General features: G+C 35.6%; 2 protein-coding genes across 2 annotated transcripts in view; both read right to left on the reverse strand.

Annotated features, from left to right (window-relative positions):
* Positions 1-24,073, reverse strand: part of LOC135682104 (integrin alpha-V) — a 29,837-nt gene extending 5,764 nt beyond the window's left edge. The window contains exons 1-25 of the mRNA XM_089113096.1: positions 22,051-24,073; positions 20,757-20,836; positions 19,860-19,989; positions 19,309-19,413; positions 18,673-18,765; positions 18,156-18,200; positions 17,784-17,827; positions 17,395-17,460; positions 16,580-16,632; positions 16,291-16,375; positions 15,835-15,943; positions 12,966-13,063; positions 11,788-11,887; positions 11,654-11,699; positions 10,704-10,814; positions 9,502-9,557; positions 8,951-9,099; positions 8,666-8,779; positions 7,636-7,715; positions 7,152-7,296; positions 2,482-2,580; positions 1,979-2,058; positions 1,426-1,509; positions 950-1,031; positions 358-459 (exon numbers count right to left, since the gene is read on the reverse strand). Of these exons, the coding sequence (XP_088969222.1) occupies positions 358-459; positions 950-1,031; positions 1,426-1,509; positions 1,979-2,058; positions 2,482-2,580; positions 7,152-7,296; positions 7,636-7,715; positions 8,666-8,779; positions 8,951-9,099; positions 9,502-9,557; positions 10,704-10,814; positions 11,654-11,699; positions 11,788-11,887; positions 12,966-13,063; positions 15,835-15,943; positions 16,291-16,375; positions 16,580-16,632; positions 17,395-17,460; positions 17,784-17,827; positions 18,156-18,200; positions 18,673-18,765; positions 19,309-19,413; positions 19,860-19,989; positions 20,757-20,836; positions 22,051-22,150 (2,256 nt within the window). The 5' untranslated portion in view covers positions 22,151-24,073. The remainder of the gene's footprint in view (positions 1-357; positions 460-949; positions 1,032-1,425; positions 1,510-1,978; positions 2,059-2,481; positions 2,581-7,151; positions 7,297-7,635; positions 7,716-8,665; positions 8,780-8,950; positions 9,100-9,501; positions 9,558-10,703; positions 10,815-11,653; positions 11,700-11,787; positions 11,888-12,965; positions 13,064-15,834; positions 15,944-16,290; positions 16,376-16,579; positions 16,633-17,394; positions 17,461-17,783; positions 17,828-18,155; positions 18,201-18,672; positions 18,766-19,308; positions 19,414-19,859; positions 19,990-20,756; positions 20,837-22,050) is intronic.
* A 2,612-nt stretch (positions 24,074-26,685) lies between these two features.
* Positions 26,686-27,826, reverse strand: part of LOC135682601 (uncharacterized) — a 52,448-nt gene continuing 51,307 nt past the window's right edge. Inside the window, exons 29-30 of the mRNA XM_065197561.2 lie at positions 27,701-27,773; positions 26,686-26,953 (exon numbers count right to left, since the gene is read on the reverse strand). The gene's annotated coding sequence lies outside the window, so the exon portion shown is untranslated. The remainder of the gene's footprint in view (positions 26,954-27,700; positions 27,774-27,826) is intronic.

The following is a 27,826-nucleotide window of genomic DNA, read 5'->3' on the forward strand; positions in this document are numbered from 1 at the left end:
AAACCCAAAAATTATAAATAGATGCAAACGATACTTGAAGCCCAAAACCCGCTTGCAAAGCACAAAGAATATTTTGGAAATGTCTACCCGGAACTAATTACAACTGCTAGCTGTTTCTCAATAATCATAGTTCGTATAACTTAGTTTAGTATATAATCGTCTCTAGGTTCTTTGTTTCTGCTAAACAACATACACAAATTTGAAAAATTCTTCAAATGCACAAAGAGAAGACTATAAATGACTTCTATTCACGTGCCGATATTTTATGACAATGGTTGCGGATAGCGACATTGCCTATAGTCTATTGTGGGCAATGATACAATAACAATGGTACATATCAAATGGCATAAAACCTACCGTTATTGAAATCAAATTCAGAATATAATCATTATCCACTTTCTCAGGAAAATAAATGTCCACCCTGGAATTGTCAACTGTGCTTGGGCCTTTGTTCTGTATCTAAAAATGAAAGTAAAATTTCAAGATATTTCTATTATGGACATGAAAGTAGAAGCTAAACCATTGGAAGTTGTAGAGCGAACTTTTTCATTTCAAAATAAAAAGAAAATGGCCAATAAAAATTGTTACTATCTTTTTCCTGAAAAAGTGAAATTTTTCTCTGCAACATTAGAATAATAAATACTATATATCTAAATTTTCAGTCAATTTTCGGCGGTAAAAAGTTCAAAAATGCAATCTTTTGAAACATACTAAAGATTCTTCGTCTGATAATATGACAATGCATGGATTACTTTATACCACCAGCTTAACGAAAAGAAGCAGGAAAGCCTTTTTCAGTTCTTTGATCTAATGTGAAATTCTGTTAGCTTGATTCATAATTAGATTCAACTTTAATTGTCTGCGAATTGTTGTCTTTATATTGCGCTTTCCTCAGCGTTATCATTTATTACCATATGATCATGCTAGTCGTAGAAATACTTTTACTCACCAAAAATGAATGGAGTATAAAAGTGCCAATGTCTTTTGCAGATCTAGAGTTGCTATATATTACTCGCTCTGGAATTGCTACCCTGCGAAATTTAGTAAAGCATATAACTGATGAATTTCAAACTTTGATAAAAAAGAGAACAGAAATCACACATTAACGTATGTTTTGCTACAGTACATGTTAGTGGTGCATAGTTATCAAGAAAAACCAAATTATACAGAATTGTGAAGGTACATCGTTTGAATTGAAATAATTTAGCAACTAGAAAAACAATGTTAAAATTTTCTAATTGAGAACATAGCAATATCCTCAGCTTTTGAAACGAGTAATTTCAAGACTAACAGGGATTGTAACATCAGTTGCTGCAAATAATTTAACCAACGACGTGTTTTCCTGTTGTAACTAATGTGACAATCCATCAAGACATCAGACTGGATTATGTTTAAGCATTTTTTCAGGCAAACGAGTTAACATACCCTGAAATGGTCATGTCTGCAACCAAAACAACATTGGCATTCACTACAACTGTATTGTCTGCTATATTGTTTTCTTCGCTATTTCTAAGAAAAAGTAGAAATTTTAGTTTAAATGTTCGAAATAAGCAGTGAGAAAATTTGATAATAATCAAATTGCTAAGTAACATTTTTGATATCCAGCTTTCACGGGGTATCATTTTCACAAGTAAGAAAATATTCTAAGCTTTAGCAGAAATTTAAGCTTTAGTAAAGACTCAAGGTAATTACTGTAATTAGAAACATTTGAGAATAATGACAAAATATTAATCGCTGTATAGCGGCATTTTTACGTCACTATGAGGCACAAAAGCAGAAAAATTGTGACGCAAAATTTTACATTGCATTTTGCTTTCGATACTCTAGCTGTTTGGTTTACAGAACAATTTTTCTGTTCTGGTTTTCTTGTAGATCTTCCCAGAAAAAGATGAAGTGACAGGAGGCCCAAACATGATAGGATTCGATGCTGTGTACGGTATACTAGCAGGCAATGCATGTTTAATAGCATAAAACTTACGTTGTGACATTCACATGAAAACTCAAGTAATCAACGACAGTGTGAAAACTCTTAGCTGTTAATCTGACTTCAAAGTGCTCCTTAAATTGAATAATACAGGAAACATTAATTGAATAATACAGGACGCAAGACAGAACGACAGAAGCTTCGTTCAGAGAACAGCTTATTTACAATATGACTGTAAATGGCATGAATTGAAACGATATTCTTCAGTTTGTTGATAAACACTTTCAAACTGTATTTTGATATCAAGTGATTGTTATGAATGATAAACCTATGATAAGAATATATAGCAATATTTCTCTCAAAGCGTAAAATAATTTAATAGCAGGATGCATGGCATAAGCAGTATGAAGTCAGGCTTAACGAATTTCAAAGGAGAAGTTTGATTTAGAGATTAAATTTTTTAAATAAGCAATATTAATAGCAATTTTACAGATCTAGGAAAAATATATCAACTTTGTTGCTTAGTTATGTGATGCAGAAAAAAAGCAGTGCTTTACCTCTTCTAAGTTGCCAATAGGATTTCCAGCATCAAGTGTTAACTGGTTGTGTGTCTCATTAAAATATTCGAAGTTCCAATCAAGAAATGCGAATTTTTCCTATAACGAATAGATTGACTGCTTCTAAATGCTGCCAGAGTCTATATGGCTAGTCCGTTTTAACAAGAATAAAAATGTCTTTTATGAGAGGATATATTTGACTGAAACTAAAGAATTGTTTCTCTGAATTCAGACCAATGTCTCTAATATTCTAGTAAAAAACATTTGCACAATTAGCGTCAAACACGGGAAAATGTTGAACGATTACTCTTCATATGAAATGCCTGGTCATTACTACATCGATGATAAAAAATTTGAACCAGAAATTATATACTCCTGGAATGTTTCGACTTAAAGTAACAAACCGTAATTATTAAGTATTGATAATTTGCTGCTTTGTAACACAATACAATAATAATGGAAACTTTTCATTTTCAATTCAATTAAAACTACAATTACAAATTTCACTATTACAAAGGTAATTTGCAATTGGCTAGCCTGGGTTTACAAAGAAAAAGACTATTACAAGCACAAACAAAAGAAATTAACAAAAAAAAGGAAAAAGTATGTTCGTCATTGTTTGTTTTAGAAGTCGTCAGTAGCAGAGATCGTTAGAACTGAAGAAGTTCAGGATTATTCCAAGATTTATTTCTGCGGCAGAAAATGTAATAGGTAGTACGGATAGTTAAGTTGGATAGTTTGGAGATCATGAAGCGGAGATGATTCTCGCTGATATCTAGAGCGTTGCACATGTCGATGAAAAAGGAGCAAGAGAGACCAAAGATACCTAGGGAACTGATAGAAAGATTAACAAACATAATAGAGGAATAGGCTGAGCTTAGGCTGTGAATGAGATTCGAGTATTTCTCTCTTTTGCGGTTAGCATTAACATCCAAGTTAGTTTCGTATCCTACTGTAAGCTCGAGTATGAATAGTCGATGGTCAGAAGTGACTAGAAGTAGATCAGGCCGGAAAGAGTCTCCTGTTATGATAGAGGGTGAGAGATTACCTGAAAGATCTGCGTAAAGAGAGCAATTAGGTATAGCTTTTAAAGATTGTGCTAGGAAGTTCAATGCAGAGTTATGGCGCCATGTGTAACGGCCTTCTTCGAGGTATGTTTTGCAGCCTGCAACAATGTGAAGTAACGTTTCTGGCATATGGCAAAAAGAGCAATCGGACGACTGAGTAATGTTCCATTTAGATAGGTTTTTTTCGCGTGGCAAAGGAGTTGCTAAGATATTTGATAGTAAAACTGTAAATGTTCTTGGGCATGTTGCTTTGAACCGTGGTCCATATTTTAGAGGCTATAGGAAGAGAGTGGTCAAAGATGAAGGAAAGAACGGTACCTTGAGATACAAGATGGTTTTGAAGGCGCTCTTTATGTTATGATCTAACAGCCTTCAATACTTCTCTAGTATTCCTGTAAACATCATATTGGATGTTCATGCTCTGGCTGGTATTTTTCCACAAAGATTGGATGTTTTTGTTGGGAGAGGATTTCAGTGCATTACGACAAACAGTTTGACACTGCATAAATTTAACAGAAGGAAGAATCAAGTTAAGACCGAACTGGTTTTTTGACAGAATAATGCCACTTAAAGTAGCACTTATGGGTAAATCGAGCCAACGGCGGATAAATGCAGAAACTTGATTATCAAGGTTTTCGACGATCCAGGTTTTTGATAGATCGGCTACTGTGAGGTGCCACGAAACTTGTGAGAGAAGATAGCTGTTATAAAGAAGCAGCTTATTCTTTGGGTGGAGAGGTAAAGAATCAATTTGCGTTAGGAGTTCTGTGAAGATGGAGCTGAGCTTAGACATATGTTCTTGGTTGCTCATATTAAAGTCGAAGTGACGCCCAAGATACTTAAAAGACTCTCCAGTTATGACAGGAGGGACCATTTCATTATTGATGAAGAGCTTTGGCTGATATTGTAGGGAGCGTGTTGAGAATTTTTTAATACCAAAGGTTGTGCATTTGTCTACTCTTATAATCATGTTAGACCATTGACACCATCTTGTAAAGCAGTTTAAGAGTAGCTGGTTTTCTTTCTCCCCATTTGTAATGACTGCAGCATCGTCTGCAAACTGAAACCAGTGCTCTGGGGTAAACATACAGTCTGGTTGACTATGGGGAGAGAAACCAAGTTGTTTGAATTTTTCTGCCTTTATGTATTGAATGAAAGTGTTAAAGCACATGTTAAATAGAAGGGGACTTAGGCAATCACCTTGAAGAACTCCACGTTTAACAGGAATAGCAGGGGTAACAAATTTATCTGTGATAATAGAGGTTTTAAAATTTATGTAGAGACTAGAAATCAGGGACTGGATGTTTTCTGGTACGTGGTGATAAGACAGAACATATTTGATTAGATTGTGATGAACCTCTCCGAAGGCATTTTTTAGATCCAATAATGCTATGACTAGAGACCGTTGTTTTATTCGAGCTTTGTTTATTATATGGCTCATCATCGCAGTATGTTCTAGTGTACCTGATATCTGATGGGTAAAACCTTTTTGAATCTGATGTTCTATGAAACTATTTTGTTTGAGAAAATCAAATACAGAATCTCGGAGGCAAGATGTGAAGATTTTTAGTGGGACCGATTGGAGAGTGATAGGTCTGAAGTTTGAGGGATCCTCTGTATCTCCTTTTTTGTGTATTAATATAGTGCAAGCTTTTTTCCATTCCGATGGGACAAGTCCAGATAACCAGATTAAGCGAATCAAATCAGTTAAGAAAGAGCGAAGATAAGGACAGCGTTTGAAGCAAATCACTGATATTTTGTCAATTGGACAAGGAGAGCTATGGGATTTCATGCGACGGATAATGGAGGTTATCTTTTGGTACGGAGGAGGATCTGAATGAAAAGGATGAGTAGGATTACTGAAGGAAGGAATCCAAGATGGAATGGGAAACTGTTTGTTTGGATGCTTAGCAGAGAGTGTTTCTATAAAGAATTGTTTGCAACGCTCTAGCGAGAACGATGGAAGAAGGGAAGGTTTCTTTTGTAGAAAGCGTTTAACATAACCCCAGAAATTTTTAGAAATAAAAAGATCATGGTCAAGTGTTTCGCAGGAAGTGATAGTAGATGTCTTCTTAGCAAGTTTGCTACGTAAGAGACGGGAGACGTATCGTATTTCGTCTAACGAAGCATGACTATCCTTAAGTAATTTCAGGTCTTTTTTCAATTTTTTGAGGTTATGATGTTGATACTTTTCGACGAGTCCTGTGTTTGAATTGTTCTCTTGAAACCCATATGTGTCTTTACAATAATTAAAGATGACTTCATTCATGTGGATGATGGCTTCACCAATCGAATCCTGACGGAGAGTGAAATTCGATAAAATTGAATGGAAGAACTGATTCGCAAGTTTCCACTGCTCATCTGTTTTTGGGAGACGTACACCAGGTTTTAAATCAATTATTTCCTCATGTAACGTATCCTGACCCGTATTTGTGTCTGGCAAATTATCGGCGACCTCTTCAAACAACTCTTCTTTGTCAAAACCGGTAATGACCCTGCAACTGCGTTGATGTAATTTCAATCCTTTGATTCCTTTGCAAATCTTGCCACAACAGCATTTCACTTGACTGTTAGCGGGAGGTTCAATTCCATTGTCGATCAAAGGCATGTTAATTGCTCCGTTGGGGCCAATACCATTGTTGTCGACACGTTTCCTACAGCGCCAAGTATGGCGGCCTAACGGTACAAAATCTTTGCCACAAGTTGCACAAACCACGAATATAGAAAGGAACGCAAGCAAAGTGCAACGAAACATGATTGAAGTGAAACAAGGACGATCAGCAACGTTATGAATCTCAAAAGTATGGCATAAATACAATTTCCAGGCTTAAATTTCGACGCTTAAACAAGAGCCGTGTGCAGTAACGTCCGCACGCCACCGCTCGACGACCAATAAAATGATAATAATAACAATAAAAATAATGCAAATTGCCTGAAAAATAGTTGGTGCCAATAAAGACCAACTTTACCCTATTTACAATATTTTTAAAATTAAACTTTAGAATACAACTGTAGCAGCTTAATTCGGACTTTTTCCAAGCTTTGATCTTCATTTTGAACTTATTGTTGTTTTTGTAGGTTTATTTTGGTCTGGGAGTCGGTTCCAAACTATGCTATCCCTAAAGAAATAGTCTCGTTTCCATATTTATTAGTCCCGGTTTTAGAAGTTTGGAGAAGATCCTCTGTTCTTTAAGTAATATGGAAACCCTTCTCTATTGAAGAACTCCAGCAAGAAGAAGGGTTCCCATAAGTAATACATTTGCATGCGACTAGCATAAGTTTTGAATTTTTTTACAGGTATTATGATTTCCACGTTCTAATGTAAATGCTCTTCAAAACTTTAATTTGTCAAAATAAAGAAAAATACTAAAGATAATAGAATATAGTTTATATTTTATTATATGTCAGAATGTCTAGAGTGTGGAATAGAGTTTATCTTTGAGAAAACAAAGGATTGTGGTGATACGAGTGTAAAAATAAACTACAATCAATATTGTAAGTATTTTGCTTTAATCTTTAGCATCTCTAAACAATAAACTTTTAACATAAAATCCTTCATTTTTTCTTATTAATAAGTTGCAAGAAATATCTTAATAAACATACCTTTAGGTTGTGGACACCTATAATCGATAATTGCCTTGGAATGAGTGTAGTTATCTTCGTAAGAAATGCATTCTCGCCGTAATTTTTCACAAGTATTTCGAAACTAAAATTCTCTGTAACACCAGCGTAAATTTCTGTTTTGTTGCTTTAAAAGGAAATAGGAACAATTATAAATTAACCTTTTAGAAGATGTTAGCTGGATAAGTGCAAAAATGCAAACTCGTGAAATCGAAGAGAAGAAACCTATAAACGCCTTTTGATTTCCCTTGAAAAGAGCAAATACAAACAAAAACAAATAGTAATGCAAATTGAAGGAAGATAATTTTATCACAGTTAAAAAAGGAAACTTGTGGAATATCCCTTTTCAATCTTACAAAATAATATAGCATATAGAAGATTTTATTGCAAAATAACACGTCTTATCTTATAAGAATTCTATTTTGTTTGCCATTACATGAAATTTGATTCATCTTCAATATCTTACTGAGGAAGGCGGATTTTTGCCATGACTTTTAGATCTGCACCACAAATCATATCAGTCCCACAATTTTTTGAATACGTTGCCTGAAAGGTATGTAGATGACCATTGTTATAATAAATACCAATAGGACGTATATCTAAAGCTAGCAGAACTGGAAGATAAGAAAATTAAGTGAAATTGAAACTTTGCAAAGAAAATGGCTCAGCAAGCGAGAAAGAGGGTTGGAATCTTCAAGTTTGTTTTGGAGAAGAAATGAACAAAAGTGTAAGACAAAAACAAATAACAATGGGACTGTTTAATACTACAGAAAGCTAAAAGAAAACTCAGCCTGTCGTCGTTTATGACCCGTACATCTTGAAAACATCTTAGATACTTTCTCAATTTTTCTCACAGAGGGGGTGGGGGATTGGTACAGCAAACGGCGATACCTTGAAAGACCGTCTTGCGTTACGTCACGCTCAGCAAAACCCCCTCCATCTTCCCAATCAAAAATAAAACAATTGTTACTTAACAACATTTCCAGAGCAGCTGAATTTTGAAATACTTGTTCAAATGCTGAATATTGAAATACCCTTGTTTTAGCTACAAATGTTAAGTTATTTGCAACACCCTTAAAGAGCTAGACACACCCTATTTTATCAACAAAATTATTTCAGTAAACCTTCGAACAATTTTTTTATGGTTCGCTTCTTGAATGGCGAAAAACGTAGATTTGTCGAGAAGAATCTATCAAGCATTGTCGTTTTTTATTTTCATGAACGTGTAGAGCCACCTGCCCCAAGGCGTAACGTAACTATTGAAAAGCCCCGAAGAGGAAGAAAGATCATTCGATCCAATACAGCAAAGGTTTTAAAATTAGAAAAAGAGTCCTCTCATATCTTTGAAGTGAAAGCTAGTAGGTATCAGTGCCACTAAAAAGAACACAGCATGTAGCAAAAAGATCTAAGTACTATTGTCAAGGCAGAAAAAAGTAGAAACTTGGTATTAAGCAATCAAGTAAGAAAAATTACAAAAAAGATAAATGACTACTCGCCAAAGCTTTTGCCGATGTATCCCTCATTATTGGACATAGCTTGCAACTAGTTGCAGCTTGGTACTTGAAGGTTGCCTTAAATACCACCGGGTCATCAATATTATCCGGAGCTTTCTGGTAAAGATCATGTAAAAAAACAGAACCCGCATCATTGTAGGTAGATGTATGCATTTTTAAAATTGAAAATATTGCTCGATTATCAAAAGTTGAAAAAAAGCAGAAAAATAAACATTGACTCGAAATCAGCATGTTTAGATTTTGTAATATTATCATAAATAAACTTACTTTCATATAGACCAGATGATCAACACAGACACGATGGTATATGTGAAGCCTTTTTGAAAGCCTGTATTTTGGCACTGAGTTTTCAACAAAAACACCACGCTTTTTATTATCCAGGAGCTTTTCATCAATGATGTATTCATATGTAACTTCTATTGGAAAACAATATAGAGAAAAGTCATTTCAGGGTATAGCTTGAAAATATAAAAGCAGTGCTTAAAATACTTTTTTTCTAATGATAGTTCTCTAAAATGAACTCTCACACGTCGTGGCAATTTCTCATTGACAATAGAAACATTTGCATTTAACAACAACGACTTTTTTTCCTGGTGATAAGGGAAACCTATGTTTGAATAAGTTTCAAACGCACTGGACGCTCTGAATAAACCCTGCTACTTGTCATGATATGGTCGAATACAATGCCAAAGTGTTGCAAAGAAAGTAAGTTCTAAACTTTTGCTTGGCCTTCAGGCTCAGTCTTATGTTGAAGCCCTTACTTACAGAACATTAAACAGAAAGCTTTGACAACTCAAAGAAACGAAAATCAAACTTACCAACAGGTAGAGAAACGTTATCACCCCCAATAGCGGCACAAAGTGTAGTATTCAAGCTGATATCAAGAGAAAATTGATGGTTTTAGCTTTTTGTTTATAGAACTAAACCTGCAGTATATTTTATTCAAAAAATAATAATTTTGGAAACTTTTCATTTTCAATTCAACTAAAACAACAATTGCAAATTCCCCTATCATAAAGATAATTTGCAACTGGCTAGCCTGGCTTTACAAAGAAAAAGCCTATTTCAAGCACAAACAAAAGAAATTAAGAGAAAAAAGAGAAACTGTATTCGTCTATGTTTGTTTTGGAAGTTGTCAGAAGCAGAAATCGTTTCAAAAGAAGACTTGTATACGATGCTATGGTATGCATCATAAAGGTTGAAGAAATGAAAATCGCAAAACACATTTAAATCAGTGATAATTAGTATAAAAAAGACTCGGAGAACGGTATTCAACGGAAGTGTCTTATTTCGTACGGCAAATGTCGGTATGGATGTATTTATAAATGAAATATTAATTTTTCACAGACACATCGATTCTATTTTTCTTTTATTGCCAAGCTTGAAGGGGGCTTTTGGATTTCTCTCGTGATGACACAGGTCATTTTAAAGCATTGCTTAACCAAAACTTCAATTTAAGAATGAAACCAAGAAAAATTCAGGCTCCTCGACACGAAAAACGCTGCAATCGTGGAATGGCAGAGTGGAATATTGTTCTTATACGATAATTGTCAATTTTATAGAAAATATCTTTTTTAATTACCTCTATCAATAACAACTCAGAGTTTCTCAACAAATTTCTTAATAATTTTTTTTAGATATTTAATAAAAATATCTCGTTTTACATTTTGAAATGCTTTATTCACATCCATTTTAGCTTACTGGACAAAAGTTTGCTTACACCCAGAATTTTTATACTCTTTTTCTGCACGCCAGGGATACTACACAATTCATCTTTCTTTTATCTTTTTCAGCACGCACATCCCATAGCAAACTGCTTTAGATTACTTTTTGACTCGAAGAGTTTCTTGAATAGGATAATTTTTTCAATGGCATACTTAAATGTGCAACTTTTCGGAATATATTGTTTGTATCCGAAATATATTAACATATAAAAAATGTATGGGTCTATTGGTAAATTTGCAAACAAAAAGCAGTTTGAAGATCGCTTTCATCGTAACAAGAACAATAAATGGTTTACCAAAGACGCCTTGATCCATCGATTCCGGTACAATTTTGCTCTGTAGAATTCGAGTTAAGTTGCAAGTGGCTCAAAGTAATCGTTCCTTTCAGCATTACCACTGGTTTGGATCTGCAGCAGAAAAAAAAACAACCAACGCTGCAGCTTAGCAATCGATAAAAGACAACCATCGTTTAGTCATTTTATTTGCCAGTAATTCATCGTCATGAAGATTTTTTTGTAATTGCTGCAGACTTAAACATTCCTTTCTAGGGGTGACATGTTTTCCTGGGCTACATGTTTTGGCATAGCCGTCTAGTTTTTGAGATTATAAAAAGGGAAAAGGGACGGAAAATAGAGCTACAACGGTATATTCTCCTTTATTACCTATGAGTATCAAAATAGCATCAAAAAGCAGAAGCATAACCCTTTTGATCCTGAGAGTAGGAAGCTTGGATAGCTACCAAAACGAAGATAGATCGACCCCAGGAGATCAATCGTAAGAGTATTGAAGATCTTTATTGTTTTCAGTTAAAAAATTTACTAAAGGTTTAGGGAAACTATAAATTCACACACGTCATGCTTGTCAGCAAGGCTCCTTCGTATCAAAGAGCTAACTTGGCTACACGTTAAACATTACATACTGTAAGTGTAAAATAGGTACACTTGAAACAAAAGGTTATTGGTTTACCTAAGAATGAGCTGGTCCGGGACGATTACTTACTGAAAGTTCTTTCATTTATTTGTGTAACAATACGGGTTTCTATTATAACAGTGGAATAACAAAATCGTTGGTGAACCGATGGGCTAGGCCAAAGGGCCTAGGCCCCGAATAAACAACACACAAACCCTAGAACGTTACATTTACAAGGTTGCTTTCAATTCTGTCAATTCTTGCTAGTGTGGACTAACATACCAATGGAAATATCAAATGCGACAAGAAATAAACTGAAATAATCTTTTATAACTACCTTAAGAAGACAGCTTTGTCTGAGAGAAAACTTCCTACTGCCAGATCTGTCGAAAAAAACAAGTCGTTACTTTTCTTATTAGTGATATCATTTCGTGAAAGCTGCGCAGTTATAAACAGAAAGTAACGAGGTACCTGAATATCCATTATCATCCATATCAAGCCCTCCGGATAAAGAGCTTCCAAATGCCGTCAATGACAATCCAACGAGGCCAAACTCCGAGGGAACAATTTTCTAGAAGAAGAAATTCAATGAGACAACAAAAAAGGGATGTCTGGTTTACAAATCTTCTTATCAGGGTGAAAAAGGAAGCTTTCAGTGCAGACTCTATCCTGTGCACCAATAATTTTTATGGGGATCTAGACAACATATTCACTCTCATTCTTTGCAAAGAAGACGATATGTAAACCATACACAAGAGACAAATAGAATTAAACTGTTTCTTAAAGGTAAAATTGAATCAATGATATCTCTTGTATTACGAAGTGTTGACATGATGATAATTGCTCATAATCGGACAACAATCATCATAAACAAACTACAATTTGAGGAAAAGCAATTGTAAATTTGACAAGATTCTATCCAGTGGCATCGTTTGACGGAGTGGAGAGTCATCGAAAGTAAAATTTACTGACGAAAACAATAAGTCAAGAAAGAATCAAGTGTTGTATGGCCTAACGAACGGCGATTTTACAATCAAATTAACAATTTAACGGATCAACTGACGATTTATCTACAAACTCATGAAGAATTGACAGATGTCACACCCTCTACACTCCCGCTAGCTTCGCCTCCTGATTCTGTTGGTCACTTTGGTATACTGCAGTTGACATAATATAACTATATGAAGCCCTGTATGCCGGGCCGAAGATTAGTATACGTTTAATTTAATTTATTTTGAAAAGTTATCTTATAACATTGGATTCTCGTCGCCGTTTTGCTTTGTTCCTGAATTTTATTTTCGTATTTATTTTATACTCATTGCAAGATTCACAGAATTCGGCGGACAGCCTATCCTACGGTTTTTTCTTCTCGCACATAATATACCAATGTTATCGCTATTTAGGCCCATGTGAAGCAAAGCTCGAAGATTGACTGTATATAGAAATTTTCTTCTCTTTCGATTTTGTCAAAATAGTAGAGAGTCCTTTTCTTGAAAATTGAACTCGACCTTCTGAAAGTGCATTTGAACTTGTGCCTTTTTCTAGCACATGACCATGTTTGGTAGAATAAGACAAAGTCTGGACGGATAAGAGTAGTAACAAAAATATTATATAGCTTGCAATACACTCCAATATCAACAAACGAGTACCTGAGAATACTGGTTGGACAACCCATTTCTTGATCCTTCATAGATGTAAACAACCCCTCTGCCGTCAACTCCTCCATTTGGAGCTCCAATTGCTACATCTTTGAAAACAAATTGGTAGAATAAAGAGGTTGAACATGTTACAATGCCTGCAGAAATATTTGGAAAATCCAACAGCATGAGTGTTTTTCCTATATTTCAACTTCTTTTTCACAAATGCTACAGCTTCAATTCAACATATCCATAGTTAAGGTAGATATCATGCAACTCCTATACAAGACTCAAAATGCTCTAAAGACGTTAAGTTAATCGAATTTCGCGCGAAGGAGGAGGGCTAAATTTGATCTTGAAAATTTGAAGTTTTTTTCAAGGCTTTTAGTCCAGCAGCCATCAGATGAACTTGACATAGAGTACATAGGAATTTTTTCATATTATCTAACGTAGCCGTATTTGTGTACTTTATTTATTTGTGTACATCAATACTTAACTTATTGAAATTTTAAGCAAATATTCTTTTTTAAACAGCTTCTCGATGATCTCTACAGTTACAGAACTTAAATAAACATTTTCATACACATGACAGATAGCTGTCAAGATATGCAAATGTTCAACATCATTGCCGGACAATGTGCTGGCATGTTATGTGGTTCGGGAGCTTCATCAGTGGGGGAGAGGGAAATTCTGAGCGCCGAAGGTTGGGGCAGATAATTTTGCAACGTCTGATTGCTCTTGTCATCATTAAGAGTTTAAAAAACAAAAGAAGGCAAATGATATGACGTCAAGCAAAAACATTGTCTCATGTCTCTTGAAATGCAAAGGCTTTTTGATTCCCTTTATCAAATAACATTGGGAAAGAAGCACATCCAAACAAGACGTGCAACACAATCGATGATGGATCGTTGTGTTCTTCTACTATCTTTCTTTTACTGATGAACTCCTTATTATCCTGACTTATTATCCTGAAAATCTTCCAAGTAACCTTTCGATACATGAAGCAAAGCAATGCAAAAGCATCTTTATCTGTTGATATAACTTTGACATTTTTCGTTCTTGAATAGCCGCATGTATTTGGTAAAGGTGATATAATCTGCCTCACCGAAAAACCACTGCAAACCTTTTCTCTTTACTATGCCGCCACGCTTGTGGTTTGTGTTCTTAGAAGTGTTCGTTATTGGTACTTCGTTTCTGTCGTATTGGATATTTCAATAAGAAGCTACCAGTGATGGCTTCGCTCAGAGGTTTTTTTGTTATTTCTGATGTCCATATCTTTTGAAGGGAACCCCGACATTTGTATGGAAAGTTGATGAGATCTTTTGAACAGGCACGCCGGAGCCGGGGGAGGCTTGGGGGGCTATTGCCCCCTCAATTTTTTTGCGGAACTATGATATTCAGGTAGTGGCATCAAAGATTATAAGAAAAACAACAACAAAAGTTTGCCATGTTGTCTGGAGCTCCCTCCCCACTCCAAAATGCGCTCCGGCGCACCTATAGAAAGTACCACTCCTACCTAGCCTGTTATCGAATTTTATGATTTTTTAAAAGTAACGAACAAATATAACAAATTCCTCTGATGAATGAAGTGTCCCATGGATATATAAATAAATATATATATATATCTCAAATCCTCTCAATATATCCAGCAATAGTCCCGTTTAAGGCTTATACACACCAGAAAAACATAGCAATTTTTTACTGTTGAACTATACCCAACTTATACAACGTCATATCAAAATCAAACGGCTCAGTCAGTGACATAGTGTCGCAGAATTGTCATTTCATTTCCTCCAATAGAAAAATAAGATACATTTGAAGACTGAGTTCACAATTTATCATATTGCAATATTTAAATGATATCAATGTTACTATCGTATCAATTTGTTTCATTGAAATTTTATGATAACATTTTTTACGAGCGATCCCTATAAATTTGGTAATTTAAATACATAGGGCACTGTACCCGATAACCATATTGTTGGTTCTCCATACAGGTGTCCTATGAACTAATTGACTGCATTAACCCTAACTTTTTTCAAGTAAACTAAAAATTGGAACTTAACTTTAATCTCTAAAACTTTAAATTGCAAAAATGTTGCTAAATGATAATTTTGAATTTGAGTCTCAATTGAACAAAACATTTGCCACAAACGATCTCGTCACACTGCCTATGGACAATAACATTGTGGGGTCCGATTAAAATAACGAGTTTGCATCAATGAAAAATACACGATCAACGGGTTTGGAAAGGAGCGAGTGGGTTTTGAGCAAATGCAAACGATGGAAATGCAAAGTTTGCATCAATGAATTCGGACCTCACATCGGGGCCCCCTTCCCTTCTTTGACGCGGCCTATCTGTCCATTTTCACTAACCCTATCCAGGTGCCCCGTACACAAATACCCAACGCCCCTACCCCCTTCTCCCAACCCAGTGATCCCTCCACTTCAAAAGCCAGGCCATGTCCTGCTTATTCCCACCCACTCCATTTAAATGCCCCTATATACAGATTAGACACTTAACACCTCCCTCTTATTTCAACCCTTCATATCTATAGCAAAAACAAAACCAAACGACATACAACATGGCCATGTTTTTTTATTTCAATAGCAGGTGGGGCAAATAGCTGCATAAAAAATTTTGCCCAACAGTTACAGGTTGGCAAAAACGGAATTTGATCCATATCTAATAATCCGTAAAAAAAGAAAAAAATTCATACGTTCCCAATGTCAAGGTAAAAATTCAAGGTTCGGCCGCCGGACCTTTTTGACGGTGGTTTACCCTCTAATAAAGACAACCCTTGGCATTCAATACACGATGATCAAAATAAAGAAACAATATGGCACGCAGAGTGTATAATTGCAATTCTAATTGATTTACCTTCATACCCGTCATTGTTCAGGTCTCTTGCACCGACCATCGACATCCCAAATCTACCTCTTGGCCCGGCATCGCCGCTCAACTTAACAGGCGATAAATCCAAGTTGCCCTGAAATATTGATCGACAATTTTATTATAAATTGCTTTTTCTAGCTCTGAATTGAATCGAGACACAATATCAAAGATTGAAAGATATAGTTCAAGACTAGGCTGTGGTAAATAGAAGGTACAGTGCCATTTAAAGTTTAAAATATTCCATAGGTAAATATTGCAGTAACTATTTTCCATAGATTTAAACGACCATTAGAAGTGTTTTTAGAAAGGGGTCCTTTTCAGTCGACACAGAGTATGCTTTGTAGGCTTTTATCAGAAACGGAATACGTGGCTGTTTTGCTGTCCAACTTAAAATAACATTGATTGATGTTCTCCTTTGAAAAAATAAGCCCTGTTCCATACCCTTTTGTTGTTGATGTAAACAATGACGATACCCTCCTCTATGCTAGTGTAATAATACGGTGCTCCAACCAGGAGGTCTTGATATCTGCAAAATATAGAATACGATAAATCATTTCATAACAGCTGATTGCCCATAATATTTTCATCATAAAATTTTACTCAGTAGGTCAAAAAACAAAAAGTAACAGACCATGATAGGAAAACAGCTATCTTAAAGAGCAGATGAGTTTATGTGAAATCATGAAATATATTGTATCAGACATTTTATAATTTTCTTGGTTTTACATACCCATCACCATTAACATCTGCTACTGCCAAGGAACTTCCAAAATATGATCCTATCTGGGATAAGAAATGAGATGTTGCATAATTTGCCGAAAAGAAAAGTTTCCCAAAGCAATGATCTCAATCCGCTTACAGGCGAAAGGCAACCTAGGCCCATAAAACGAATGTTCAGTGGAAGATAGGATACACCTATAGCTGCATCATCCTTTCATTTGATTAAGCTAACATTCAAACTGTAAAAAGTTTTTCGTAGATCAAAACAAAAGCCAATCTTTGCTTACGGTTTTCGTGAATTAGCTTTAGTCTCACCGTTGACACAATTCAGGCCCAAATACCCTTAGATTTTTTGAACGCAGTATTTAAGCTTGAAAGAAAGAAGATACTACGACAATTAAAATAATTTTTGCGTCACTTTCTTATTACTTGCGCTACAAACAAATGCTGCAAATGACTACAAGTGGAAGTAGAAGTTTGTATCCTTTACCGAAGAAACAAAAGATTGGAAGAGGTTGTCGCACTCTCACAACCCCGGCAAATCCGTCCATATATATATATATGACAGCATAGCTCGGGTTGTGTCTCAGACAAGCTCTGTGCTGCACTGACGAGCCCACAAAGGGCGAAACAGTACTGTCTGCAGATTGAGTATATATATATATATATATATATATATTTATGATGTAAAAGTACACTGGTGTGAAAGTTTCTAAAGTGGTATGTCATAAGTTCATCGATCATAAGAAAAAATCTATAGAGCTGCTGGTTCGAAGCAATCACGAAAAAACATCCAAAGAACCATAAAATTAATTATCAGCATACTTGCTTTGTTGGGTTCTTGAGCTCATCAAGAATAGAAAACTTAGTGGTCTGCTTGTAGATTTCAACCTGCAGAAAATCCAATAAACAAGTGATTAAGGCATTTGCAAGAGAGCGTTAATAAATTTGGATGTTTAGCTGATAGAATTTGTCTATCATCTATCTAAGTACAATCTTTTGGACGATTTTTGAAATTATGCTCCATTTTAAGGCTGCCTAAGAGTGAAATTCATTATATCAGTTTTGTAGATGCTTGTAAACTTCTTGCTCGGAATGTCATTGATGAATTCTGGCATTAATTGTTGTACAAAGGTTACTTAAATTTTTCTAGTCATCAGTATGTTGACAATGAAAAGAAACGAGTGTAGGTTTCAAAGCATAGTTGAACATACAGTGCCTCTTCTCAAGTCTGCAACTGGGGCACCAGCAACCAAAACTACAAAAGGCAAATAATGATTCACTTTAACAGAAAAAGGTGCAACTTGATACAAAAGACTAGAATATAGAAGGATCATAAATGAAAAAAAGTAAGGAAAATACAAAAGATAGGAAAAATCACGAAATCATTGAATTGGTTTGCTTTTCTATCATAAAATAATTTTAGAAAAACAAATCAATTCAATAATCCGATGATAGTCAGTTTGTCAGCAAGGCATTTTCTTTTTCTTTCACATTTTGAAGGCTGTTTCCATGGAAACAACATTTCAATTTGACAGTTAAGGAATACAAAATCTATGGCACAGAAGGTGAAAAGAGAGCTTTACCTTCCCTTCCATTTGCATAAAGTTTGCAAAATATCACAGAATATCCTAGAATGGAAAAAGCTTACTCTTGAATTTATAAAATATAAAGTTCTCTGCTTTGTGAAAATATAAAGAAAAAATAAGCTGTCCATAGACGATTGAATAAGCATTTGTTTATTCGGTAGGCCCTTTTTTAGAATTTGGCCATAACTGTAAATTAATATGAAAATTTATCATGAAAATATTTTATAACATTTGCCTTTATCAAAATGCAGCTCAAATGCAGCAATCGAAGATTCTTATGAATAAAACAGGGCTGTCGTTGTTTATGATTGATTAATCAAACGTCCCTGCTTGAATAGAATTTAGTGTTTCTTCTACAAAATGCACAGTTAAAAAATTGCTGTTGCACTCTCAGGACGTGAACCCAAAAGCAACCGAGATTTGAAAATTCTCTGTAATTTCTTAGTAAGAATACCGTTTACTTGAAATGCAATTTTATTTTGCTTTAGAGATTTACTTTCACTGATAGTCTTACCGGTGTAATCTGCAAACTTTGAGACAGATTTTGAAGTAAACCTTGGTGACAGAAAACTTGATTTGCGACTAAATTGGTAATGTATTAAACGTCCTATGGATAAAAGTATAATCATAAGCATTTTACAGTAAAATGAAACAGCCAAGTAACTATAAATGTTGCCATTTTTAGTTTTATTACCAGAGTAACAACACCAATATAACTGAATAACAACACCAAATGATTTCATGCAGGGCCGTGGCGAGGCAAGCCTTGTTGGGGGGTGGGGGGGGCTGTGGACTACAAATTTACCTGATTAAAAAATAATTACCTGAAATTCCTAAGTTGCTGTCACAAACCCTTTGCAATACATTTTGTCAATCTGAATGTGTGGCATATAATTCACAACATTCATTTTAAAATGATAATAACGGATTTTGCTAATAGTTTTGCCAAATATGTTTGAAGAAAAATAGCAAGGAAATTGTGATATAATGTAGAGACAAAAACAGACTTTGAACAACGTTTCCTTTCCCAAAAACAGAAAATTTTGTGGAAAATTTTTTGAAGTTCACAAAAGATGCTAATTTACTAGAGGATTGGTTCGTAATAAGGATATACTGAGTTACAAAGGTAAGGAAAATTGTCAAGACGCACCGTTGGAACCAAGAAGACGTGGAGCTCCTCCAGCCATTTCAGTTGCCTGTGAATTGAAGTCTGCATCTATGCCATAATTACAAAAGCCAAATCCCTCCCTAGGAACTGTGACAGAACAAAAGATAATGGGTCATCAAAAACGTTTCTACTTTGCGAAGGTTTGAGCTGTGGGATCGACTGGAGGTCACAAACATTGACAACTCTTTATATCTGCGTTTAAATACAGGGCATCTATATAGACTAAGGTTGGATCCATGATCTTTTGAGCTGCTAATGAAATGCAAAATGCAGACATGAATTCAGCAGTTTGTTTCTTGCTTGGATTACACTAAGCTACTTGCACTTTCATTGATCAAGGTACAACCCTCGAAGTATGAATAAGGACATACTATCTTCATAAAACGGTTTGTGGGAGGGTCGTTGCCTTAATTTTGAAGCAGAATAATCTAGCCCCGCTGAAAACTAAATCCATATCGCCGTTGCATCTACTTTTTATGAACTATAACTACAAAAAACCTGTACAGTCTCCTCGCAAAAATTTGGCTCAATACCTAGGCGACAAGGCTCTAATCTCCATTTTCGTGAAGTGTCCTCAGCATTTACTATCTCGCATTTACCAACAGGAAAGTAATTGGCCTCGGTCTTATTGGTTCCAGACCACGCAAACCTTGGTGCACATGCCTAGCAGGAAAATAAATAAAAATCTCTTTAATCTAGTTATACTGCTACGCTACGCTGATATGTACGTAAAAAATAAGGAAGCTAGAATATATTCCTGTGTAACAAGCCTGGTGAAAACCATCCTCGGAGTTCCAGACAGGGGGGGTATTTGAAAATTGAACGACACGGGCATTTTCCACTTCCCCACGTCCCTCTGCAGGCTGTAATTTTTTTAGCCGAGTTAATCTCGAGTTGTCCTTTTGGCATGACATTCCATCCACTGCCTGTCCAAGAAAAATTTTGTTGCACCTACCACATTTGTTTCCTATCTTATATAAAAAAAGCTCGCCAGACTTGTTACACGGGTTTTATAGGATGTTCGGGATTTACCATTCTATATTACACCAGACTGTCTACAAAGATATTCATAACATCTATCAAGTAATGTGTTTTTGATAACCCACATAATGTTTCCAACAGATTGATCGCTACCGGGTCAAATTTGACATCTTAAAAGATCTTAAATCACTGTTGAATTGTCCTGGCTTTATTGAAAAACCTCTTACGAGTCAAAATGGTACAAAACACAATAAAAGATACGCAAGCAACCCATAATGCATTTTCAGACAGTTTCAAATCAATTTTGGTTAATCTGTAGCAGTTTATGTCTACATCAGTTTATGTCTGTAGAAGTTTCTGTGATTGTCTGGATCGTCGCCTGGACAGTTTGCACCGCGCGCAAAGGCTCATTGTTAGCAATTAATCTTTAACAGAAACATTCTTGATACCATTATGTAGTTTTTTCTGCTCCTAACTGTGGCCCCCATCCATTGCCCTGTTTGGTAATAATCGCTCCTCTGACTCGTGCCTATAAAGATAATAAAACATATCCATATATTGTCTGATGTGTTGCTAAAAGAAATTGGTTTGTAAAAAAATTGACATGCAACTCCGAGCTCAAAGTTTTGGGGTCTTGCTGTTGGGGTGTAGTGGGTGTAATACCCCAAAATACTTCATGATTTCGTCGGCAAATCCTCACTTTGTCGGTAAAATCACCTATCCGTAGAAGAAGTAACACCTAAGTTCTTCTCCTCCTATGTCTTCGTCGGTAAATTTTTCTATCGACCACCCTACACCCCCCTAATCTGGAAGTCAAGCGACGCCACTGTCTAGAGGACCTCTAAATAATACAACATAAAGGCACAGAATAGAAAAAGGGGAAGGGTTGGGTTTTATAGTCTCCTGAAAGTACCGAAACAATATCGAATCTAGCAATAACAGATACCAGTTTCTGTCTGCAAAACAACAAAGATATGTGAAATAATTGATGTTAAGCAAAAATACAAAATTTGTTTAACTCAGTGCCTAAAAGTTTCGGGTCTTATGCAAAAAACTTTGTCGATTAAAAAACTTGCTCGTTGGAAAAAGCACTTGAGAAAAATTTTACTCGTCTCTTGACCAACCATTTCGTGCAAGTTTTCATTTCAACATTTTGATCTACAGTGGAGCCTTCACATTACGGACACCGTTCGGACCAGAGAAATTGTCCGTTGTGTAGAGGTGTCCAATCTATAGAGGTGTCCGTTAGGTAGAGGTTTCCGTTCTGTAGAGGTGTCTGTTGGGTAGAGGTTTCCGTTGTGTAGAGGTGTCTTCTAGGTGGGGGTTCCTTTGACCATCTTAGACAAATAATCTGTCCATTGTTGAGATGTGTCTGTTATACAGAAGTGTTGTTTAGAAGTGTATTGCGAGTTCCACTGTATGCTTTTGATTTCCAACCCAGTTATATGCCAGCCCTCTTGCCTGGCGGCAGTGACTACTTTTTCTTTGGCCTTTCAGCATTTCATTTTTTGCACAAACAGGGTAACTGTAGTGGCAGGAAATGTTTAAACTTCTATTAAACCATTCGTTTTCATAACAATGCAACAATTCATTTAAACAAGTGCAGCAAGTATCGACGAATAGCCTTCCTCATTCCATGACTGATTCAAGTTATTGGTTTTGGAGAATTAACATCAATTATAATTGTGGCTGAATAAAGTTGAAGCCTTTTTCTAAACTGGCATTGATAAAATCTCAAACTACCTGTGCTTGGCCAATCGAAATTTCTCATAACATTGCACTGACGATTGCTTTTAGAGAGATCACATTTATAAACAGCACCATACTTTGGTTTAACTCCCATTCCAGTGTCATTGCTCAAAGGAGCCCCAACAATAAGCCTACAAAAAGTGAATTAAAAGCAACGTTAAATGCTTCATCAAGAAAGTAGAAAGAATTAATATCTTGGGAGGCAAGGCTTTTGGAAGAGCACCCATCATGGTCACCACTCAACAATCACCAAGACGTTATGGCAGATAGGGTATTGTGTCTGTAGAAATTTAACGAAAAAAGAGCACCTACTACTCCTGCAAGGACCCTGGAAAAATATATGGGGGTTGGGGCGGTTTTCCTCATGCCCCTGGACCTTAAGCCTCGGTGTTTCACTATAAGAATCCAGTAATAAAAATATCTGTTTAATGAAATGGCAGTTCAATTTTCTGTCTTCTCTAGCATATTGTTTCTGAGGCTGTTAAGCGTGCTATTAGAATATTACAAAAGATTTCGCCGAAGGAGAATCGAGGAGTTAAAAAAAGTAGTAAGGCTTTACATTGGTAGTTCCCCATCCGAAGATAAATATTCACCCTCGTCCTTAAAAGCCCAAGATTGAGATGTCTCAACCTATTCAGACAGTGTTTGCTATCGTTAATTTTGATGTCATGTTACAAACATTTTCTTATTCTTATATCAAATGTATCTACAATAAAGCCACTACGTTGGATTTGTGGGAAAAAAGGAAAAAACTGCTCTTCTCTGAAAGAAAGGAAAGTGACACAGGAATTATTGTTAGTCATTGTATACCCTGGGTGCCAGACCCAATGAAAGAGAGGGGCGGTGAAAGAGTGGGACCAGATCTTTGTTCGACTTCCACCATCTCCTTCACTGAGGCTATGGTACCAAGGGTAGTCATTGCACTTTTCTGGCTGGTCCTACAGCAATAGTGAATCTGATATAAGGAGAAGTGAATCTAGTATATCTGTTCTTACAACGGAGGGAATATTTCTTTTAATGACATGTACTGACAAATATATCCGTAAAAATAAAACAATGCACAACAAATGACAAATGTTTTGTCCGCAGGCGGTTATCAGGAAATTGACTCAAATGCATGCTGAAGACGAACGGTGATCTCTGGTTTATTATTCTTCAATTTTATGGTTTATTAATTTGTTTTTAATGTGGTTAACAGATTTTGTGACGAAAAGGGATTAGATACTGTTTGTGGCAAAATGCTCATTAAAACTGATTGCGCCAAATAGCTGCTAAGAGATTTCAAGAGTTTGTCGGATTATCTTGAGATTGAATATACATGCTGGTTTTCATAAGAATACCTATATCGTTTAAACTAGACGTACCGTAAATCCTCGAATAAGCCCACGGGGGATTATTGGGTGGGGGCTTATTCGAAAGAGGGATGGCTTATTCGATGGGGGGGGGGGGCTTATTTCAAAGTTTAGTATTTTCCCCAAAGGTCGACATAAAAACGACATTATTTTTCTAGCAAGTCTAACAAAGAACTAACAAACATTATAATTTTTTATCATCACATAAGTCGCTTTTTTTGCTTTTTGGACTCCTGCTAAAGGAAGGGATACTGTACAGCTATTGTCCTGTGGGGGCTTTCTTGAAATAAGATACCATTCTGCAATTATGCTTACCTCGAATAAGAGCCCATGGGGGCTTATTCAAGGGGAGGGCTTATTTGCAAAAATGATTTTTTAGGTGGGGGCTTTTTCAAGGGGGGGGGGCTTAATGGAGCGTGGGGGCTTATTCGAGGATTTGCGGTATCTGCCCATGACTCATTACTGCTATAGTGCGGCACTAAAGTAGTTGTTTTGTTTTCCTTCAAGAAATTCAAATAAACAATAAAATTAATTATTGATGGAGCTTGAACCTTGTATTATTCTATTTCAGCGATTTTGAGCTTAATTATTCTTATAGATAATATTCTAATATAAAAAGGTGTTTATCGAAATTACGTGAAGACAAGCGGAAAACCAAATGCGATGCACAGTCCTATAGCTGAGAGAGGTGGTGGTGGTGCGGGATTTAGAAGTGAGTAACTTGACTCTATCAAATGTTAGAAAATTGTCTTGGAGGTTTGTAGAAACTGAAGGAAGAGAAAGACCAAGTTTGGAAGACTGTCTGGTAAAATATTGATGTAATTTGCAAGTCTACTAAACTTAGTTTGAAGATAAGTACTATGATTATCTTGGTTATTAAGTACTATGAATTTGGCAGTTTTGAGCTTGTAGAGGTTTTCTAAGTTTAAAATAAATCTTGAAGCGATTGAAAATTGGTTCTGAGTGTGCTGTGTAGCAAGCAAAATCTATTACTCTGACAGCTTTTCCTAAGCCTATTTTCATTTTAAGGTATTTTTATTGGCACAGCCCCAGTTAAGTAGACCATAAAAACATGGGATTGAATAAATGAATTCTAATGTGTTAATAAGGATACCAACACTTCTAGATATCTTAGCATTTGACTGATTTATTTGTTGAAAGATTATGAAAGAAATTTTATGATATATATGAACTAAACTGGATTATTAAAATATCAAATATCAACAAAATCGCGCTTGTCTAGGAAATCAAACTGTCAAAAGTTGTGGTACGCAACAGTACATCGTACGTAAGGCTGATTGTTCAGATTGGGCTGACTGCTTCAAAAAGTCATTTTCTGCTATTTCTTTATGGTTTCTTTATTGCCCCAAAACCGTTAAATCTGTATGATTTTGAAGATTGTGGAAACTTTTTACAAATGTATCAAACCAAAGAAGAAGGCTTTCGGCACAAATGAAGCAGCTTTGGCTTGCGGATTGAACGAAATCATTTTATAATGATTTGATTGCCTGCATGGAGACTATTGTTTGTAAGACTTTTGACCTTAATTTTATTAGATACAAACCCCTAAGATCGCAATAAATTTACAAAAACTGAAGCAAAGGGCTCTCTCTACGCACAGACCGAGCAGTCACTACGGTTGACCACTAGGGGTGGGGAGGGTGTTTTAGAGGAGGAAGGGGCTATTTGACACCTTGTAGGTAGAGAACCGAGGAGTTTTTACCATGTGGGGGTGTTTCCTCGACAAATTTTTGGCTTGCGCAATAAAGGATGTGCTTACCAACATTTTCGGCAAATGGGGCTTAAGCAACCCCCCTTCCCCCAGAGCACAATACCAAGCGACGGGCCTACGCGCAAAATGCTAACTGATGGTTCTTTTGAAGATGGTTGCAAACCATTTCATGCGAAAATATTTTTTAGTAGTCTTAAAAACAACCCATTGTATGTAGTTGCAAAAAAATCAAAGTCGACATTAAAGCAATATCAAGAAAACCCGAGCCTCAAATGATAAAAAAAAAGAACATCGAGCCTCGGAAACAATTATCCACACATAAAACAGAACATATAAAACAGATAAGAACTTACCACTGTTTATTGCTGTGCTTATATAATGCGACTGAGTAGCCAAAATAATAGCCTTTCTTACCAGGATCCAGAATCATGGCATTAGCAGTGTCCACGTTGAACGACCAACAGTATTCAAGGTAGCATAAGAGTAAAGATGCTAAAATATGAGCTGTTTTATGGTTTCGAAGCATGATTTTGTTTGCTACTTTAAATAATCTTGTAATGTTTCGGCAACAAATTGATTCTGAAATGTAAGCCTGATCGCTCGCTGTTCTTTTGCTGTGTTGATCGTTAATGCAAAACAGATGAAATTAATTAGAAATTAAGGTGGCGCAAGATGTTTTTTATCACCGTCTTAAATGCAAGTCTATCCAGCTGCCCTCCATATTCACATTGCCCCTCCCATGTCATAAGAAACGAAACCAAATTGAGAACAAACAACCGGTGCTCAGAGCAGGAAACCAAATTGGCCACATCTCAGCAAAAGACACTTCAAAACTTAAAAGACCATCAGAGTAGGATAACTTTCATGGATATGTAGGTTGGTAGCGGCTAAGAAATAACGGCGCTTGTTTTTTGTGGCGATTAAATACTTTTAGAAAAAACCTTTATCTATTGAGGTAAATTCCTTCGATACTAGGCAAAACCTCTTTTGAAGACCGGCCAATTGTGCCTGTATTCGGTACACTTTTCTTTACACTTCTGTCCGTTTATATCCAACAAAACGACATTAAAGTTGAGTTTCATCTTTCAAAGATTCCCTTTCTGCAATGTCTTTGCTGACAATACAGTTTTTTCACCCTTGTTGTTATAACATTTGTTTTCAAACCATGTTTTTTAACGTTTTTATTCTTTCCATTGCAAAATAAGCAACCTTTAAAATACACCTCCGAAAACCTGCACTTCTAAAAATCTTTTATCTCGATATGCATTTTCCACTTACTTTAGTATGTCTTTTTAATAAAAAAGCTGGCGGAAACATTACCAATGTCACATTGGCAATTTTTAACTAATACATTGTCAAAAATTCTATGCAGCATTATGCATTTATTTTTGACTGATCTCTTATCTTAATTCTCAAAGAATGCATTTAGATTGCATTTATTTCAACTGTTGCGTAATTTCTCTAATAATCGAATGCAATTAAACAAAAAATGAATGGGTGATGCTTCTGAACCAGGTGTAATTATTCAATGAATATTAGTGCAGATTTTCAAAACTTCATCTTTGTTTATGACCTCTTTATACCTTTAATTACAATTAACTAAGCAAGCCACAAAAGTTCATATTTACACAAAAAACTTAATAATACAATAACCCATTTCACTTGGGCTTCAATTTATTTGCTCTTTCAAATTCTTTTTGTAGATTTTGAAAAAATCGTGTCATAAATCCTTGGACAGTTCCATTTGGTGGATCATATCTCATTTTTTGCCTCTGTTCTTCATTTTTGAGGATTTCATTGACTTTTTGCTGACCTGTATGATCAAATATGATTTTAATATAATCAACAGAAGATTTAAATTCATGAGCTCGAGGCTATATGATGAGAGGAGGAGACTACATATTCTCATAGCTCACAGTCAAATAATTATTCAACTGATTGCTCTATTTCTAGGCTGTACATAGGTATTTAGAGTCAGGGGGGGGGGGGGGGGGGGGGCTGAGCTCTCTTTTTAATGCAAAAACCAACCCTTTTCTACTTCATGGTATTGTTTTTCAAGAATGATTTTGCAGGGCCTAGCTAATACTTCATAGATTTGCAGCAAGGACAGGAAGTGACACCATTCATTTAAATGACACTCTTTTCAAGACATGGAACTTTGGATTCAACCATTCAACTATAGTATTCTTAAACAATTTCATCTATCCATCTTTCCATGCTTCTTGATAGAAAAACATCTTACCACAGCCACACAAAAAAGTTTAATGATGAATATAGGTAACTAAAAGGTTTTAGTTACTAACAATGGGCATTGGCAAGAAGGACATTTCTTAATTCATAAGCTATATCGATCAAGTTTTTAATAGACTGACTGTATGTAAATAGTGTCCTTGATTAGCAGAAATGCTAAATCAATCTGACACTGTAATAAAGAAATTATTATCATTATTTCTATCATATTATTTAATGCTAAAGGTTTATGAAAATTGAAAATCACCATTTGTGGGCACTAGCATATCAGAAAAATTAACCATAATAAGAATGAAATTTAAAACCATACCAACATAGGTTGCTCTTCGGTAGGCAAAATGTGTCATCTGAGCAAGTCTCCTCATGAATGGAGTATTTGCAAGCTATAAAAAGGGGAGAAATCTTAACAATCTATATATAACAAAAAAATGACTCA

The sequence above is a fragment of the Rhopilema esculentum genome, chromosome 16, assembly GCF_057945365.1.
Source record: "Rhopilema esculentum isolate cy_ngs chromosome 16, ASM5794536v1, whole genome shotgun sequence".
In the NCBI taxonomy this organism is placed as follows: Eukaryota; Metazoa; Cnidaria; class Scyphozoa; order Rhizostomeae; family Rhizostomatidae; genus Rhopilema; species Rhopilema esculentum.